This window comes from Panthera onca, chromosome B3 (genome assembly GCF_046562875.1).
Source record: "Panthera onca isolate mPanOnc1 chromosome B3, mPanOnc1 haplotype 2, whole genome shotgun sequence".
Classification (NCBI taxonomy): Eukaryota; Metazoa; Chordata; class Mammalia; order Carnivora; family Felidae; genus Panthera; species Panthera onca.
In genome coordinates this window covers 140,958,265-140,975,271 of record NC_138344.1, presented here as the reverse complement: position 1 = coordinate 140,975,271, position 17,007 = coordinate 140,958,265, and the positions used below count along the sequence as shown (strand labels likewise).

Sequence of the window (17,007 nt, the reverse complement as noted above, 5' to 3'; positions counted from 1 at the left end):
AAATCCTGGCTTATTAGCCACGTGAGCTGGGCAACTTTTGGAACTGCTCTGACCCCCACTCTCCCCTGCTGTAATAAACCTGGGATATTGGCAGCGGGTAGGGAGGAATGAGGCCCTGGTGAAACCGTGTACGTGAAGCTTCTCTAGCGCAGCCGCCCACAACCGGGGCTCCCCTGGGTCCCGGTGGGCAGGGACCAGCTCGACCACCGTGGACAGGCCGCGTAAGCCCTGTGAGCCTCGGGGTCCACAGCAGTGCGAGGCCAGTGCAGCGGGCCTCCCGGAGAGCAAACCGTTGGAACTCTGCTCCCTCGTCAGAATGGCTCCCCTTTAGTTTTAGGGATTTGGTCATAGTTTTCCAATTTCTTGGTTCAAGGACATTAAGTATCTATTAAGTGCCTGTACTTGGTTCAGTAAGTTAGTATAAATTGGTAAATTCCTTTTTTCACTGTGAATTTAAATTGGTGCTATGTAGGTTTCAAACTTGGCTGGGGTCCCTCTATTAACTACCTACGTTTGCCTCCTTTTCCTCGTATGTTCAGATTATGTGACAGGCCAAACCCCAAACGCACGCTTAACTGTCTCTCCTTTGCCAGCAGCAGGTACCAAGCGAGTCGGGTCAGGTCCCACCCTGGGCGCTCCTGTGGACAGCGTGGGCCCCCGCAGAGCCCTGATGTGCTGACCCGCTGCCTCCTCTGTCCCCCCACCGGACGGCGGGCAGCTTGTGGACAGGCCCTGTCTCGTATTCTGGGGCCTCCGTCGGCGTTTGCCGATGGGAGAGTGATTGGTTAGCCGTAAGAGTTAGGAGTCAACGTGGTTAGGGCTGGGCGGTGTTATTTACCACAGACACTGTTTCCTCGGGACGAGGGTGGCCGTGGGAAGAGTGCGCTCCCTTGAAACTCCTACAGTTGTTTGAAGAGGAAGGAGCTCGCTGGCAGGCCGGGTGCCCAGAGCACAGCCTCCAGAAACGCCCGGCACCGGTCCGAGTGCTGCCTTTCGCTTCTGGCCCCTCCAGCAGAGTCTCAGCTTCCTTCGCAGCAGTGACTGTGCTGTCTCTTTTGTGACTCCTCCGGAGCGTGCTTAATATAGAGCCTTACACACGGGTGTGAAATGTTTGTTGAGTAATTGTCCTTATGTCCGATTTAACGGGTTCCTTCAGACAGCCACTGTTCTAGGGCTTAACTGGAAAGAAACGTTGACTTTTAAGGTTGCCTTTTTTTTTTTAATCCCCTAGAAGAGTTTTTAGGGAAAGGGAAGTGCTTTGCATCATAGCCCAGCTTTTTAGGTTTCCCCACGCACAGCTGTATTCTGAGGACCATCTGTCAGTGCAAGTTCAGTGCTCACACTTAGGTTCGGGGCCCCAGGTTGATAAGCGTGTGGATGGTTTCAGAGGGTTTATATGCTTTGAAAAGTACGCCTGATTTGCACCTGTCACGGTTATCATCGTGGCTGTGGTATCTTTGTCCTTCAAAAGTGAGCCAGCAGGGGGGGGCCTGACTGGCTCAGTTGGGGGGAGTGTGCGACCCTTGACCTCGAGGACGTGAGTTCAAGCCCCATGGTGGGCATGACGCCTACTTTAAAAAAATGGTAGGGACACGTGGGTGTCAGTTAAGTGTCCAGCTCTCGGTTTCGGCTCAGGTCACGATCTCACAGTTAATGGGTTTGAGCCCCACGTTGGGTTCTGCGCTGGCAGCGTGGAGCCTGCTTGGGATTCTCTCTCTCCCTCCCCCCCCCCCTTTGCCCCTCCCCTGCTCTCCCTCTCTGCCTCTCTCTCAGTTCTCTCTCAAAATAAATGAATAAACTTAAAAAAAAAATTAAAAGTAAAGCAGCAGGGGCAACAAAACCCAAATCCTCTTTGTGCTGAAGCCTGACCGGCTAAGTTGAAAGCAAACGGTGTTTGAGTGCCGTGACGTTTGTGTTCCAGGGTGCAGTAGCCCCGCGCCCGGCCCGGGGAAGGAATGGGAGGAGTACGTGCAGATCCGGTCTCTCGTCGAGAAAATACGGAAAAAACAAAAAGGTACATTTTCTAGAACAGTAATCGTATTTGAATAAAATCGTGGAGGGACTTGGCACAGGTCAGAAAGCTTATGAGGGCAGTGAAGGACCCGGCGTCATTCCTGCCTGCGGAAGGTCACTGCGAACGGGCCCGGAGTTAGGGAGAGATGCGCTGGGCAGCTGTCCCAGGACCTCTCCCATTTCTGAGGTGTGGCTGCCGGCTTTGGAAGGAGTGAGAATGTTCGGCTGTAGGGGAAAAGTGCTCATATGCAGGGGCTAAGGTGACACGACTTTTGTTTGTCTGTATTTTATGAAATCTCTGTTTAGAGCCGTTTTTCTGTAGTGTGTTTCCTTTAGGGTTTGAGGTTGGTACACAATGCCATGAGTGATCAACACACAAATACACACTAATCAAAGTCAAACAATGAACTCAAACAGATCTTGGTTAAATAAGAGGCGAAGTTATATATCCAAAGCAGTGTTTTTACAGGGTGTGTTCAGCAGGTGTCTTAATGATTCTCAGCCAGGCCAGCGACAGGGCCAAGTGTCAGTTTGAAAAAGCCTATTCAATATGCCTATTGTCTTAGTTCTATAAAGCACAAAAAATAAAAGATTGGTATGCAGGGCCACATGGGAGGTAGCAGGGAAAAACACAAGGAGCGTGCATTTTAAAGGGTGAGAAGAACCTTCTTAGACCCCGTTTTTGTACATTGCCCTGAAAGTGAATCAGAAGAGGGTTTGTTTTTTTATTTGCTCTCCGTGGTGGTAGTTTCACTGTTGTCCTGTGTAATTCTGCGAACCTCCGGGCTTTAGGTTAGATGGTCTCGGGCCCCAGATGGTGACAGGTTCCTTTATAATGTGTTTATTTGCACCAAGTGGTAGACTGTGCTGATCCTGGTTCACCCAGTGGATAGCTGAACAAGTTTCATACGTCTTGAGTGTCTGTTGTCAGCAGAATCTGCTAACTACGACTGACACGAAGGTGAGAGCATTCTGAGTTCTCAGCGAAGAGGGACTTCTGTCTGAGAGCGTCCGTACACAGTCGAGTCTCCTGCGTGTCCACGGTGGTGCAGCACGGACCCCGGCCGTCCTGCTTCACAGACCCAGGGGACCATTGACCGTGTCCCGGTGACGTGACTCCAGGCACCTGGACTGGACTCCATGCCTTGCTCCTGACGTTTTCGAAGCTCCCGTTCTTCTCCCTTTATTCATCAAATAGTGGTTCTTCCCGGCTTTGGAAAAAAGCATGGCTCTTCAGGTCTTTGAATATTTCAAACATGCTGAAAAGGCCAAAAAATAACATAACAACGCCGAAGAATCGCCCACCCAGACTGGATCAGTCCCCCAAGCTAGGTTCCCCCTCCTTCCCACCTGCTGGTCTGACCCTGTCCCTCCCTCCATCCTGTGTTTTGTTTTCATTGTTTTTGAGAAATACACGCTGCGGTCAGAGCTGAAGCCCCATGCTTCTGTCGCCTTCCCTTCTTGCCCTCTGGACTTGGTCTTTGCTGAGAATATTTTTCCACTTCACGCATAACCCCATAAAAATACATGGTCATAAGTGGTATTTTCAAAATTTGCATAAATGGTATCAGGCCACTTGAATTTTTAGAAACACGGTGTTACATTTGTTTTATTTGTGGTGATACGTACGGTCCACCTCATGCAGATCATTGTACACAATTGTGCAAGACCGTCTGGTCCTGCGTTCTGAGGACCAGGCCTGTAGCGCCCAGCCCTACACGCGCCTCCTGTGCCCGTGCCAGCTGCCGATTTCTGTCTCCCTGGGAATTTTGCTAAAGCAAAGCTGCGGATGAGACCTGGCACGCTGCACTCGGGGTGGGGGGGCTGCTCTTACGACTGAGGTGGTGAAGCCCCTGCGCCCCCTGCCAGTGCCTCGCCTCCTGCAGCTCCTCAGTCAGCAGTCCTGTGACAGCAAGGGCATCCCTGTAACCGCCAGGGGCTAGGGGCGTAACGCGCCTCTTTGTCACTGGTCAGGTTATGTACTGGGACTGTTCGGTGATTAGGTTTGTTCTGTTTTTCTTTCCTTGTGATTTCTCCTTTTGCCCGTGTGTTATTTAGAAGTGTCCCATTTAACTTCCAACTATTTGGGGATTTTCGAGATCTTTTCCTTTTGTTGATTTCCAATTTGATTATGCTGTAATCCGAGAACATTGTATGAATTCGCCTTTTCCAATTTACTGTACTTAAAAAATTTTAAGCCAATTTGTCTATTTTTTAAGCTTTTCTTTTTAAAGTTTTTCACTAAAGCATAACTGACGTGATATCGTATTAGTGTCAGGCGTGTGACATAGGGATTGGATATTCCATACATTACAAAATGGTCACCTCTGTAGGTGTGGTGACCACCTGTCTCTGGTGATGAGTTTTGACTTCAAGATTGGAGCGTTATCACTATTTCCAGTGTGTGTTTTTTTAGTTTCCGAGAGCAGAAGGAATAACCATAGATCCTAAACGTAGCTCTTGTTTTCTAACACATGGAATTGATACAGGTCTGTCTGTTACTTTTGATGGAAAAAGAGAAGACTACTTTCCCGACCTAATGAAGTGGGCCTCTGAAAATGGAGCCTCTGTCGAGGGTTTTGAAATGGTCAACTTCAAAGAAGAGGGCTTTGGTTTGAGAGCAACAAGAGACATCAAGGTGAGTTTTGATCCCTTCGTCCGGGGGGCCCTCCGTGTGCTTGGATTGTGCTGCCGTGCGGGGACAAGACGTGCAGTCAGGTGTCTGGGCTTGCCCTGACCTCTTAGGCGAACAGGCAGCCTACCGCCAGCACTCTGTGACCTGCTGCGGGGTCTCCAGGCTGACCGGGGGCCCGGAAGAGCCTTGCCCGTGTTCGAGGCAGCCCCTTCCTGTCTGTCCTCCCTGGGAGCCGCGCTGCTAACCAGTGACCTGGGGCAAGTCAGTTCATGTTTCAGAGCCCCTGTTAGGAGGTCACAGAACAAGTCTCAAAGGAGTTCGAGACTTGAACGGAAGGATGTGGGCTCAGGTTGGTTAGGAGGGGGAGCCCACAGGGCCTGCGATAGAGTGGCTGTGGGGCGGAGGGCGGGCAGTGTCGGGTGCTTACTGGTTTTCTGGCGAAGGTGACTGAGTGCTTGGTGGTGCCACCTGCTGAAGCCTCACGGCCAGAGCTGAACGGGAAGGAGGAAGGGCAGGACAGTCTGCTCAAAGGGACAGATGCTTTTCCTCTGTTCTGGGTCCTTCCTTCCAGAAGAAGGCAGCAGCTGCACCCCGACATTCCCAGCCTCTCTCTGCCCCTCACTCGCCTCTCTCAGGAGGCATAGCTTAATCTGATGACTTGGGGCGAAGGAGCTGGCCGTGGCCTCTTTCTTGGTGGGAGCCGCTTGCCCACGTGCATCCCTTCCGCTGTGCTCTCTCCACTATGTAAGCTTTACAGGGGCAGGCGGCACGTGGGGAGGCCCGTGGGGCTCCAGTTCTGCCTGGAACTAGGTGGGGGAGTCTGTCTAATTCTGGGATTCAGTAGGTGATATTTTGGGTGACCATCTGTTGTAGTCTTGTGTCTCTCTCAGTGGGTTCAGAACGTGCATGGAGGAAGTGACTGTTACTTATTCGGGCCCCTCAAACCTCAGGCAACATTTTTGGTCAAGTTGTAGTTAGCCTTCATTGATACAGTGATACAGCGTAGACTGGTTTATTTGACACTATTAAATGTGTAGTATGTGAATCCTCCCTTGCTCGTTATCATACCAGCCTTCCAAAGGAAAAAAAAAAAAATCCCAAGGTCTCTTCCTTCATGATGCTTGTAATCTATAGTAAGGAAGGAGACACACGGAAACATAGTTAAATGGTTGACATTGGGCGGAGGCCCCTAGTAACCAGGGTGTCGCACAGTCTTCTCTCGCATCAGAGGAGAAACATCATTTGTATAGATGCCACCCCGAGTATCTTAGCTGCGGTCTGTTTTCACTGTGTGCATTTTTTTAAGTTTTATTGAGGTCTAATTGATTAAAAAAACTGCACGTATCTAATGCTTACATTTTGATGGGTTGGACATAAGCATACACCCATGTCATTACCGCAGTCAGGGCACTGCTATGTGCATGTTTTAAGCAACATGGATACGTATGCAGAACGTACCAAAAAGAGACCTCACGTGCTGGCAAAGGATGAGGTAACGCTTTGGAGAAGAAATTCAGTAAACCAAAACATGTCTTAGGGACTTGTGTGTTTGCTGGTTATCATTGTGCTTTATTTCTATTATTATTATTATTATTTTTTTTTTTTTAACATTTATTCATTTTTGAGAGAGAGAGAGAGAGAGAGAGAGACGGAGCGTGAGCAGGGTAGGGGCAGAGAAAGAGGGAGACACAGAATCCGAAGCAGGCTCCAGGCTCTGAGCTGTCAGCACAGAGCCCGACGCAGGGCTTGACCCCACGAACTGTGAGATCATGACCTGAACTGAAGTCAGATGCTTCATTGACTGAGCCACCCAGGCACCTCTCATTGTGCTTCTTAAAGACAAGCATGCAGAGAAAGGAATGTTACTCTGGCCTCAGAAATTCAATGGCAAGAACAATTCATATTGACAGAGTCAAGTTTTTGTTGGAGAGAGAAATTTTTGTTTGTTTTGTTTTTAGAACTTAAAAGTACAGCAAAGTGGGGTGCCTGGGTGGCTCAGTCGGTTAAGCGGCCGACTTCGGCTCAGGTCACGGTCTCGCGGTCCGTGAGTTCGAGCCCCGCGTCGGGCTCTGTGCTGACGGCTCAGAGCCTGGAGCCTGTTTCAGATTCTGTGTCTCCCTCTCTCTCTGCCCCTCCCCTGTTCATGCTCTGTCTCTCTCTGTCTCAAAAATAAATAAACGTTAAAAAAAAAAAATTAAAAAAAAAAAAAGTACCGCAAAGAATTAAGAGTTTTGTGTGCCACCCCAAATCGCTATGTTTGCCATAAAGTTGAAAGTCCCATTTTTTATTTGTTTTCTCAGTATGTAAAGTCAGTGTTTCTGTTGGAAGTTAGGATTTTAAACCCTGCTTCTATTTGTTTGCACCATAAATGCTTACATTTAAAAACATATTTGATGATTAAAAATGAAGTGCTAATATGCAGCCTTCAATAGTATTTCCTGTGTAATTGGGTTTCTGAACATAGATGAAGTTTGGGCTGACGATTGTTACATGTTTTGATGATTCTATGATTTTCTTATTTTTTTTCCTCCTAGGCAGAAGAATTATTTTTGTGGGTTCCACGAAAATTACTAATGACCGTTGAATCTGCTAAAAATTCAGTGTTGGGTGAGAATAATTTCTGACTCGTTCAAGGCAAAGTACAAACGATAAAAATATGAAATTTTATTTTGTAGTTCTAAGGACGGTATTTGGATGTTTTCTCAAACTAGTGAAATAGTCCACCAAATTCATACTGTTTTCCATGCTTTTAATCTTCGGAAGAAAGGTGCATGTTAACTTAAATATTACAAGGCTTTCCGGTTATTTCTGTACCTTGAATATATATTTTGAATGAATACCTTTTAAGGCACTTTGTGGAACTTAACGCTGTTAACGTCTGGGTTAATTCAGGGCCCTTATATTCTCAAGACCGGATTCTTCAAGCTATGGGAAATATCACACTGGCCTTTCATCTGCTGTGTGAGCGAGCCGACCCTAACTCTTTCTGGCAGCCCTACATTCAGACCCTCCCCAGCGAATATGACACTCCTCTCTACTTTGAAGAGGATGAAGTTCGGGACCTTCAGTCCACACAAGCCATACATGATGTCTTCAGCCAGTATAAGAACACAGCCCGGCAGTACGCCTACTTCTATAAGGTCATCCAGGTGAGTGGCTGGTTACCGCTTAAATGTACGTTGAAGAGTGAGAAGGAAAGGGAAATTGATAGCGGAAGTGTTTACTTCACCTTTTATTACGGATGCTTAAACGTTGCGCTTTTTCAGTTAAAAGGCGTTGCGATTCCAGTCCACTGTCTCTCTTTGTTCAGAGTATCACTGAAGTACGGTTTGAGTGGGTCTGACTTCATCAGTGGCCGGTGTGGATGTGAGCAGTGCTTGTTCCTGGATCGGGAGAGTCACCAAACTTTTCTGAAAAGGAAAGCTTACAGTGGAACTTTAGAAGCTTTAAAATGTATCTAATACGAAAAGGTGCTCCGTGTATAAATTTTCCAAGAAAAGGAAAGGCTCTTTGTGGATTCTCCACGTATATATTCACATGTATTTTACTAAATCATAGTGGCAGTTAATTTACTAATTCATAAAGCTGAGTTTTTGGTGTCTTTCAAAGTGTGCCATATATTAATTTTAATTAGTTCTAAGTGAAAGCGTTCTATAAAAAGGTGTGTAAGGTTGTGAACATTTTTTTTTTTAATTTTTTTTTTTTTCAACGTTTTTTATTTATTTTTGGGACAGAGAGAGACAGAGCATGAATGGGGGAGGGGCAGAGAGAGAGGGAGACACAGAATCGGAAACAGGCTCCAGGCTCCGAGCCATCAGCCCAGAGCCTGACGCGGGGCTCGAACTAATGGACCGCGAGATCATGACCTGGCTGAAGTCGGACGCTTAACCAACTGCGCCACCCAGGCGCCCCAAGGTTGTGAACATTTGAATTACACCTGGTTACTCCTTTCTTAGTTTTGGCATTTCAGCTGGCGTTATCTTTCGTTTCCCGTCGAACAGCCGTCCGACAGGTCAGAGTCGGTGTCGTGGTTCCCTCTGGAGCTGAGACGAGGGAGTGACTCTGGCCTCAAGTTTCCCCTTTCTCTGTAGCTTAAGAATTAGCCCCTGGGCCGCAGTACCTGATACGTGGCCAGTGGGGATGCCGCTCAACTTCCTATGTTGTACGAGGGCAGCCCCCAAACAAGGACTTTTCCAACCCCAATGTCAGTAGTGCTACGGTCGAGAAATCTTGCTTTGTGTTTATATATAGAACAAAGCATCTCAAGTACCTACATGATACCAGAGTTCACCATCATTCCTGACTAATGACTGGATGCCTGGGGCCTGCCTGAACAGAAACAACTCCAGCTTTTTAGTGAGATGAACTTGAGCTGAAACCCAGATTCCATATCTCACTTGCTATTTAAATATACTTTGGACATGCAGCGAACCTTTGAACAGCACAGTTTGAACGGCGTGGGTCCACTCATACACAGTTCTTTTTGAGAAATACAGCACGGTGTCGTGTCTGTATTTTCTCTCAGGGTTCTGTTCATAACGTTTCCTTTGCTCCAGCTTTATTGTGACAACGCTGTGTGTGTGTGTGTGTGTGTGTGTGTACGTATGTATGTGTGTACACATACACGTATATTTATATATGTACAAATAATGTGTAACCTGCAAAATATATGTTAATCACCTGTTCTCAGTGGGACTTCCTGTCAACCGTAGGCTGTTAGTGGTTCAGTTTCGGGGGGGAGTCAAAAGTTCTGTGTCGATTTTCGCCTGGGTGAGGGTCAGCACCCCATCGCCTGCATCATTTGGGGGTCAGCCATAGGTGCTTTGCCCCTCTTTGTTTCTGCATCTGTAGGATAGAAGCATGAGCCCCGTTTCTCAGGGTAGCTGATGTCAGGCAGCCGAGGTCGGGCTTCCTCCAGAGCACGCGTGCGGCGCCGGGCCTCGGTGCCTGTGGCCTTAGGAGCACAGTCTCGTCTGGGGAGCACGAAGGACATCTCGGTTGAAGCCCCCGCATCCAGTGCAGCGTGCTGATCGGGGAGGTGCGCTCCGGGGCGGTGCTCTTGGGGCGTGTGTCTGTGCTCCTGTTTCCTTATCTGTAAATCGGATAGTGCCGCGCCCGACTGCAGGGTTGCGGAACGAACCACACGCGTTGATCTGTGTGCGGCCCTTGACCCAGCAGCGCTGGCTGCGGAAATTCTCACTCCATTTGTGTCTATTTTGCATCTCGTTCCTTCAGGCCGCGTCGCTCAGTTGTTTCCGTTTTTATTGTTCTAAATTGCTTCTCCCCCACACCTGCCTGCCGTTCCTTCGGTTAGTTCTTCTTAACCTTCTGTCCGGAAGCAGCCCTACCGGCCACGGATAGTGAGTATTCCCTCAAGACCAGGGACTGCACTCACAGTGACCCATTACAGGCTCAAAATTGAGCTTCAGAGTCTCAGGCTTTTGTCGTCATTGTTGATGACTTTGCTTTCTCGTTGTGAAACACTAACAGTTGACCCAGACGTCTGTGTGTTGGCTCCAGTTTAAAACTCGTGTTAAGTGACGTACCGTCCGTCGAGTCAGGCTGGCTCCGCGGGAAAACGGCCCAGTTTCTCCTGGGACCGTCCGGGCTGCCATGTGTGCCTGTTCCAGCGGGAGGAGGACGGCTTCGCGTGTGGCGAACACTGTCCTCCCGACCCCGCGGTCAGTCGCGGGACACTCACTTCACGTTAGTAAACCAGACAGTAGAAGGGAGTCACCACGAAGTGGAACTGCGTCCCGATGCGATTTGGTGGGACGGTTCCCAGCGAGCGGTTTTCCTTCAGTGCTGGTTGGAATAGCACAGGCAGCGTGAAAGGGGGGCGAGCGGCCGTGACAGCCAGGAGGGTCCGGCTGCGGGGCGGAGGGTGTTTGCGTAGCTGTCTTTTAAAAAGTGACGCCGTGAGTCTAGCCGCTTTTCTGGCTGTAGAAGGTTCTCGCTGCCCACGGCAGTCTTCGGGATCCACAGGAAACACACACGCTCATGTCGGACTGTTGTGATTTTGTTAGGTCGGGTTTTCTCACCCCAGCGGCAAACCGTGTGTCTTCCTCCTGCTGTTCCAGGGTCAGGTGTGGGGCTTTTGCTCCGTTTGAGGAGGTCACTTCATCAGTGCGTTGGCACTCGGGGAGAGGGAGCGAGGAGTGTGTTACATCAGTTCATTGTTAACATTTTTTTTTTTTAATGTTTATTTTTGAGAGAGAGACACAGCATGAGCAGGGGAGGGGCAGAGAGAGGAGGAGACACAGAATCCGAAACAGGCCCCCAGGCTCTGAGCTGTCAGCACCCAGCCCGACGTGGGGCTCAAACTCACAGACCGCGAGATCGTGACCTGAGCCCGAAGTCGGTCGCTTAACCGACTGAGCCACCCAGGCGCCCCACCGTTGTTAACATTTTCGTTACAGTGACGTGTCCTTGGTTTTGTTTTGTTGGGCACTGTGGCTCTTAACCTTTTCTGGGTCACGGGAGAACCCTCTTCCCAGAGAAACGTACGTACGTTCTATATCACAAACGCTCGTGTACCAATTGAGGGTGTCCAGATTTTCCAGAACCTGATTTGCAGGTTTTAGTTATGGCTTCCCGTTTAAAGTTATTTTCCTGTGGCTGGGCATTGACACTGAAACTTGTTATTTTTCTTCTGAGCTGACTGCTAGCTTGAAGGTCTGCAGGCCACAGTTCTTGGCCGCTGTCTCCGGGTGCACCAGCAGTGTGAGTGCAAGCATGACATGGTCCTGTGTGTCTCTGCTGATGACCCCCAGTCCCTGGGGGGAAGGGCCCAGAAAAGTGTTGATAGTCGCTTCAGTAGTATGTCTTACTTCAGGCTCTAGGATGTTAATTCTGAAAGAAAAGCAGCACTGGTACTAACTTCTGGTAAGTATAAATTCTTTTAGGTAGATTTCTCTGTATTGCAGTTTTTATTTTAATGTTTGTCTCTCTGTCTCCTTGGTTGTTGTTGACTAAAAGTCAGAAAAACAACTTCCCATGCTCTTTTCTCGCAGCGTATTTTCTCGGTCAAGGGTTTTTCAGAGTGACCACTTGTTCAGATTACTTTCTGTCTTTAACTTGCTTTAACAGGGTTTGTTCAGAAGTCTTTGTGAGCCTCTGCTGGTTCTCCTCTGCAGAGTCGGGGTGTGGGTTTTCTAGGTTTTTTTACATTATACTTACATTGTATTCTTGAGATGAGATGTTCAGCATACAGGGTTTTCTTTAGGTGTTCAGCAGGTGGTAGTATGTAACCAGAAGCCTCAGACTCCAGGAGTTGTGAGAGCAGACCTTGTGTGAAGGTGGGAGGCCTGCTGGTGAGGCCTTAACACTGCAGCTCGGTGGTTGAGAAATGTCTACCCAGGCTCAGGGAGCTAAGGTAGGACCCGTGGCTCAGCCAGACACCGGAAAGGGCTTGTGTGGATTGACAGCCCTGAGCACTGGTGAAATTTCTGTCAGTTTGTGAAATGGGGACCAGTGAAGAAGAGAAGATTAGTGGTAGAAGGCAGAACTTGGGATTTTAAGCCATTGCAGGGTTTTTATTAATTTTGAAACTTATTTTTATGATTTTTTTTATTTTTTTTATTTTAAAGCTTATTTATCTTGAGAGAGAGAGAGAGAGCATGTGCACAAGTTGGGAAGGGGCAGAGAGAGAGGGAGAGAGAGAATCCCAAGCGGGCCCCGCACTGTCCGTGCCCAGCCACAAAATCGCGAGATGGTGACCTGAGCCCAAGTCACACACTTACCCGAGTGAGCCACCCAGGCGCCCCAAAACTGTTGCAGAGGTTTTAAACCTATAAGAATACACCCAGCAGACCGGGGCTTTCCAGAGTTCGGCTCCAAGTTGAGATTTCTGCATGGAAATATGGGACCAGTTTTGTGATAGAAATCACTGGAAAGGGAGGGTTTGGCTTACAACCAGCTCTGACGCAGTGTAATTGTGTGAAGGTGAAGAGAGCCTATCAGATCTGCCGGACTTAACACAGATGAACGATAGTCCACGTGTGTTGCTGACCCATGCCAGTGAAGAAGAACTGAACAGAGCCTCTGAATGAAGAGTTGGTTTAACTGGCGATCCCATCTAACGGACCCGGCACCGCAGTGCGGGGTGCCGGCTTCTCCTAAGGTTGCTGTCTCGGGACCCGCACGTTTTCCTGTGTTGCCGAGCTCAGATACGGTGTTCGTTCAAGGAGATGCAACTGTGGAGGGTTTAATAGAATAGAGGTTTTATCTAGAAAATGACTGTTCTCCATCGATCCCCTAACCTGTGCGATTTGTCCCACCTCCCCTGGGTCTTGTCTTTTGTGTAGACCGGTTTGAGCGGTTCGGGAGCAGGGATGGAGATGGAGAGACTCCCGTGTGTGCTAACTGCCACGAACCGTACTTCGGTGCAGCGAGCTTCCCCTGTGTCGGCCTTAAGGCCTCGGGACGGAGTCAGGCGGTCTTAAGTTGGCTCTCTCCCTTGAATAGCCCGCTTCCCCTACCTCACCGGGGCCGCAGTGGCAGAAGATTCTAGCAGTCCTCCTCACGACCTGGCAGGAGACAGAGCCCACCAGGCGGCAGAGGAAGACGGCCCATTCGGTTCTTGGCCTCCCGTGGCTCTTGCGGCTAAAACACACACAGTTGCTTCTCCCGTTGCTCACGGTTTTACCTTGTCTCTGACGGAGGCACACGAGAATTGCACGAGGTGTGAGTTGCCAGACAGGCGTAGCCCGTGTTCTCCTAAAGCTCTCCTCTACGCTTGGAAGCGGATCCCACGCGGGGCCGTCGGGGAGGAGCGTCCGAGTGGAGTGAGCACTAGTTTACTCTGAGGACCCCGATGTCCAGAGACACTCAGGTGACACCTGTCAGCGCACAGAGCTGCTTGTAGACCTCAGTGTGGATGCGTGTGCTTGAGCAGCGCGGTGAGGGAGCACACGCACGTGGGTTCCTGGAAGTGTGTCCTCTGGAGGCCGAGGCTGTGAGCTGGCGCTTCCCGGGTCGTGCACAGCTTGTGGCTCGCAGGCGATGCGGGGCTCTGCGTGGTCCGCTTCCCCCGCCGTCGGTCCTGCCCCTCCGCCTGGAAACCTGTGTACGAGCCTTCCTTCACGGGCCCGTCCGCCGCCTCCTGACCTTGGAGTCGCTGCCCCGGGTTTTGTTTTGAACCCGCGTGTCCTCTCGATTGTTCCATTTTTCAGCTAATGAACGTGTCTCTCTGGTGTGGGAGCTGGCGCACCGGATGGGGACTGGGCTCCCTGGGGATTTAAACGACTTTTCTTTCTAAATGTTTTGTATTCTAATGTTGTCAAAATGAATGAACTTTCACGCTTACAGAAAAGTTGCATACAAAGCGCAAAGTTGAAAGTGTGGCCGCGGATGGACAGACGGACGGACGGACGCTGCTTCCTGGATACCGTCCTCCTGACCTCGTTCCCACGTATGTGATTTTCCTCGGAGGCTAACGTGGGCCAGATGGGACGTTTTTGTCCTTAGCCGCCTTCATGGCGAAGCCACCCGCGTGGATAGCTGCAGAAGTGAAGAGGGAAGGAAGCGAGTCAGAGGTGATGGTGGGAACAGAGGAGGCCGTTTGACAGGTTTGGAGGTGTCACATGCCGGTGCAGCGAGTCCATATTTACTCCTTGGCTGCCGTGGTAGCAGACTGGGTAGAGGCCATGGGGCACGGAGGGAGAGGATGATTTCCGTTCGCAGGCTGCTCATGTGAGTTGGCTGGGGCCTTTTCCCTTCAGGTGGGTAGTTTCTGTGCCGTGTGCCTCATGGGACTGGCCTGGGGAGGCAGGACAGGGGTGGGGCCGGGCCGAGTGGCTCCTGAACACATGGCAGGAAACCCGGAGCCCAGCTGGTCTCACCTGCTTTCCCCTCCGGGGCTGTTGTCCTTCCAGTTACCTGGGAGGGGGCTGGTCACTCTCCCTTTGCAGGTGTAGAATCCAGATGTGGGGCAGCTGGCCGGATGCTGAGGGCCCTACACCCTGGGCTGGGGTCGGAGCAGATCTGCTAGCCCCACGCCCATGTCCTTGGATCTCTGAAGTTTCTGGTCTTAATTTTGGGACAAAGAAGCAGTTGTTTATTTTTTTATGTTAATTTAATTTTGAGTGGGGCGGGCAGAGAGCAGGGGAGGCAGGATCTGAAGCAAGCTTTGCAGTCTGTGCAGAGCCCGACGTGGGGCTTGAATTTGCAAACCGCGAGATCATGACCTGAGCTGAAGTTGGATGGTTAACCAACTGAGCCACCCAGGTGCCCTAGAAGTGGTCTGTTTTTAAGGGCAGAGCAGTCTTGTTTAAAATCTCCCTTGGGCTATTTTACAGAAAGCTGAGCGAGGCCTGCTGATTTCGAGGCCCCTGCTGGTCAGGCCCATGTGGGGCCTACACAGGGCTCACCTGCTGGCAGTTTTTTCCAGCTGTGGAAAGAAATGCCCCTCCTGCCCTGCCCACCTCACGCTGTACAGAGAGGTGGGAGATGCTCACTCTCAGAAGAACCCACACCTCTGCCCACTGCTTTCCCTGCAACTGTGAGGAAGCTGGCGGTCCTTTCTTTACTGTTGTCTTGACCGATTCGTGTTTGTTTAATTTATTTATTCATAATGTTTATTTATTTTTGAGAGAGAGAAAGAGAGCATGAGCAGGGGAGGAGCACAGAGAGAGGGGAACAGAGCCCAACGCGGGGCTCGAACTCATGAACTGTAAGATCATGACCCGAGCCGAAGTCGGACGCTTAACCAACAGAGCAACCCAGATGCCCCTTTACGAATTCGTTTTTTAAAGATATTAAGAGATGTGAAAACACTGGAGCTTAGGAAATCCGTCCAGGTTTGCATCATCTCTGGAGACTTTCCAGTGCCGTTATAGTCTTTCTTAGAGCCTCTAGCTGTCATGCTGAAACGTCCTGACCTGTATCCTTGCTGGTTCCCAATAGCTGACCTTGGCTGACCTTGACCATGAATAATTTGTGTCACGTGTGCAAGAGTGTTGTCCTTATTGCGTTCCTCATGTAAGGTTTCTGTTTTGTAAATTATCCGTATTAAACATTTTCATCATTTTCATAAATGAAGGCTGCGAATCTAAATCATCTAAAACTCCAATTTGTTTTTACCTGCATTCACTTGTTTTGCATATACCGCTAGAGCAGTGTGGGTAGACGTGGACCGCACCTTCCAGAATCCAGTGGTCCTTGTTTCCTGTTTTTTCCAGCTTGAGTTTCAGCAGCCTTTGGGGAACTTGAGAAATGCAGTGCTTTTCTCTCTGCTCATGGTTCTAATTGGGGAGGGCGGTCCTGTCTTGTCGCCGGGAGCATTTCATGCTGTGTCTGTCCAGGAGGAGGCGTGGCAGCCCCAGGCCCCGCATCCTCCTGTAGAAGATCTCGGGTACGAATTTGGCATCCCCCATCTGCCCTGTGTGCTAGTGTCATCCTGTCCTGCCCTTGCCTGTCCCCGCTGACACTTCTCACTGGCAGCCCTCCTCTGGAACCACAGCCTCCCTCCCCTTTCTCATCTGCTTACCTGACTCGGGCTCCTGGGCCCCTTCGGAGATCTTTCACAGTTGCTAATCAGTTAGGAACAGACGTCCAACAAAGGAGGCACGTGGATTGTCCCTGTCTCCTACTTGACACGTCACCCAGGCATCAGCGTGTTCATAGAGGCACCTGCATGGGTAAGGCAGACAGAGCCACAGGCAGGACCTTACATACCCATCCCTGGTGGACTCCGGAAGGAAGGAGAATCAGCATTTGTGGCGTTGCCTGCTGTGTGTCAAGCACCGGGAAGAGAACTTTCTCTCCTGTTATCCTCATGGTGATGAGTGAGGAGCTACTGTCTTCCCCTAAGAATCTGAGACAGAATTAACCAGGCTAGGTTTAGGAGACACTCCCCCAATACCAGGCCCAGGTCACTGTGGTTAAATTCGTGTTTGGAGAGGTTAGAGCCTGAGAGGTTAGAGACAGGGCCTCGCTCTTAAGGTGGTGTTCATTGAGCCCACACTGCTGTGTGCCAGTGGTGGGCCACGGGGCTTGGCGAGGCTCCCCCAGTCCTCATTGTTACCCCATAGCTGGGCATCGTGCCATTTTCCAGGGGAGGAGGCAGGCTGGGAGTGAGAAAGTTGGCCGGACCTGCTGATGGCAAACCCGGATTGAGGCCTCAGTGCACCCCACCCTAGGGGCTGTCCTACTTCCCTCTGTCACTGCAGCCCTGTCCTTCATACCATGTCCCTTCCCTCACCAGCCCGCTTTACCAGCCCTGGCTCTTCCCACTAGTTGGATCAGTAGAACTTTGTGAAATCCGCCCAAGTTTAAAAACAAGCCTCAAAAAAAAAAAAAAAAAATTCTTGAAAGCTGCTTTTTCTCCCCAGCCCCCCAAGGTCTATATTTGTAAATTC

General features: G+C 50.0%; 1 protein-coding gene and 1 long non-coding RNA gene across 3 annotated transcripts in view; one reads left to right on the top strand and one right to left on the bottom strand.

Moving 5' to 3' along the window:
* SETD3 (SET domain containing 3, actin N3(tau)-histidine methyltransferase) overlaps positions 1–17,007 on the top strand; it is an 81,854-nt gene that overhangs the window by 15,677 nt on the left and 49,170 nt on the right. For both annotated transcript variants that reach the window (XR_009606575.3, XM_060620726.2), the window contains exons 3-6: positions 1,922–2,014; positions 4,503–4,651; positions 7,183–7,255; positions 7,541–7,797. Coding sequence is in view for 1 of the 2 variants with exons in the window: in XM_060620726.2 (XP_060476709.1) it covers positions 1,922–2,014; positions 4,503–4,651; positions 7,183–7,255; positions 7,541–7,797 (572 nt within the window). In the remaining variant the exon portion in view is untranslated. The remainder of the gene's footprint in view (positions 1–1,921; positions 2,015–4,502; positions 4,652–7,182; positions 7,256–7,540; positions 7,798–17,007) is intronic.
* On the bottom strand, positions 7,866–16,620 carry LOC132670292 (uncharacterized). Its single transcript, XR_009606576.2, has 2 exons — positions 16,137–16,620; positions 7,866–8,058 (listed from the first exon to the last, which is right to left on the bottom strand). It is a non-coding gene; the product is annotated as an uncharacterized LOC132670292 (long non-coding RNA).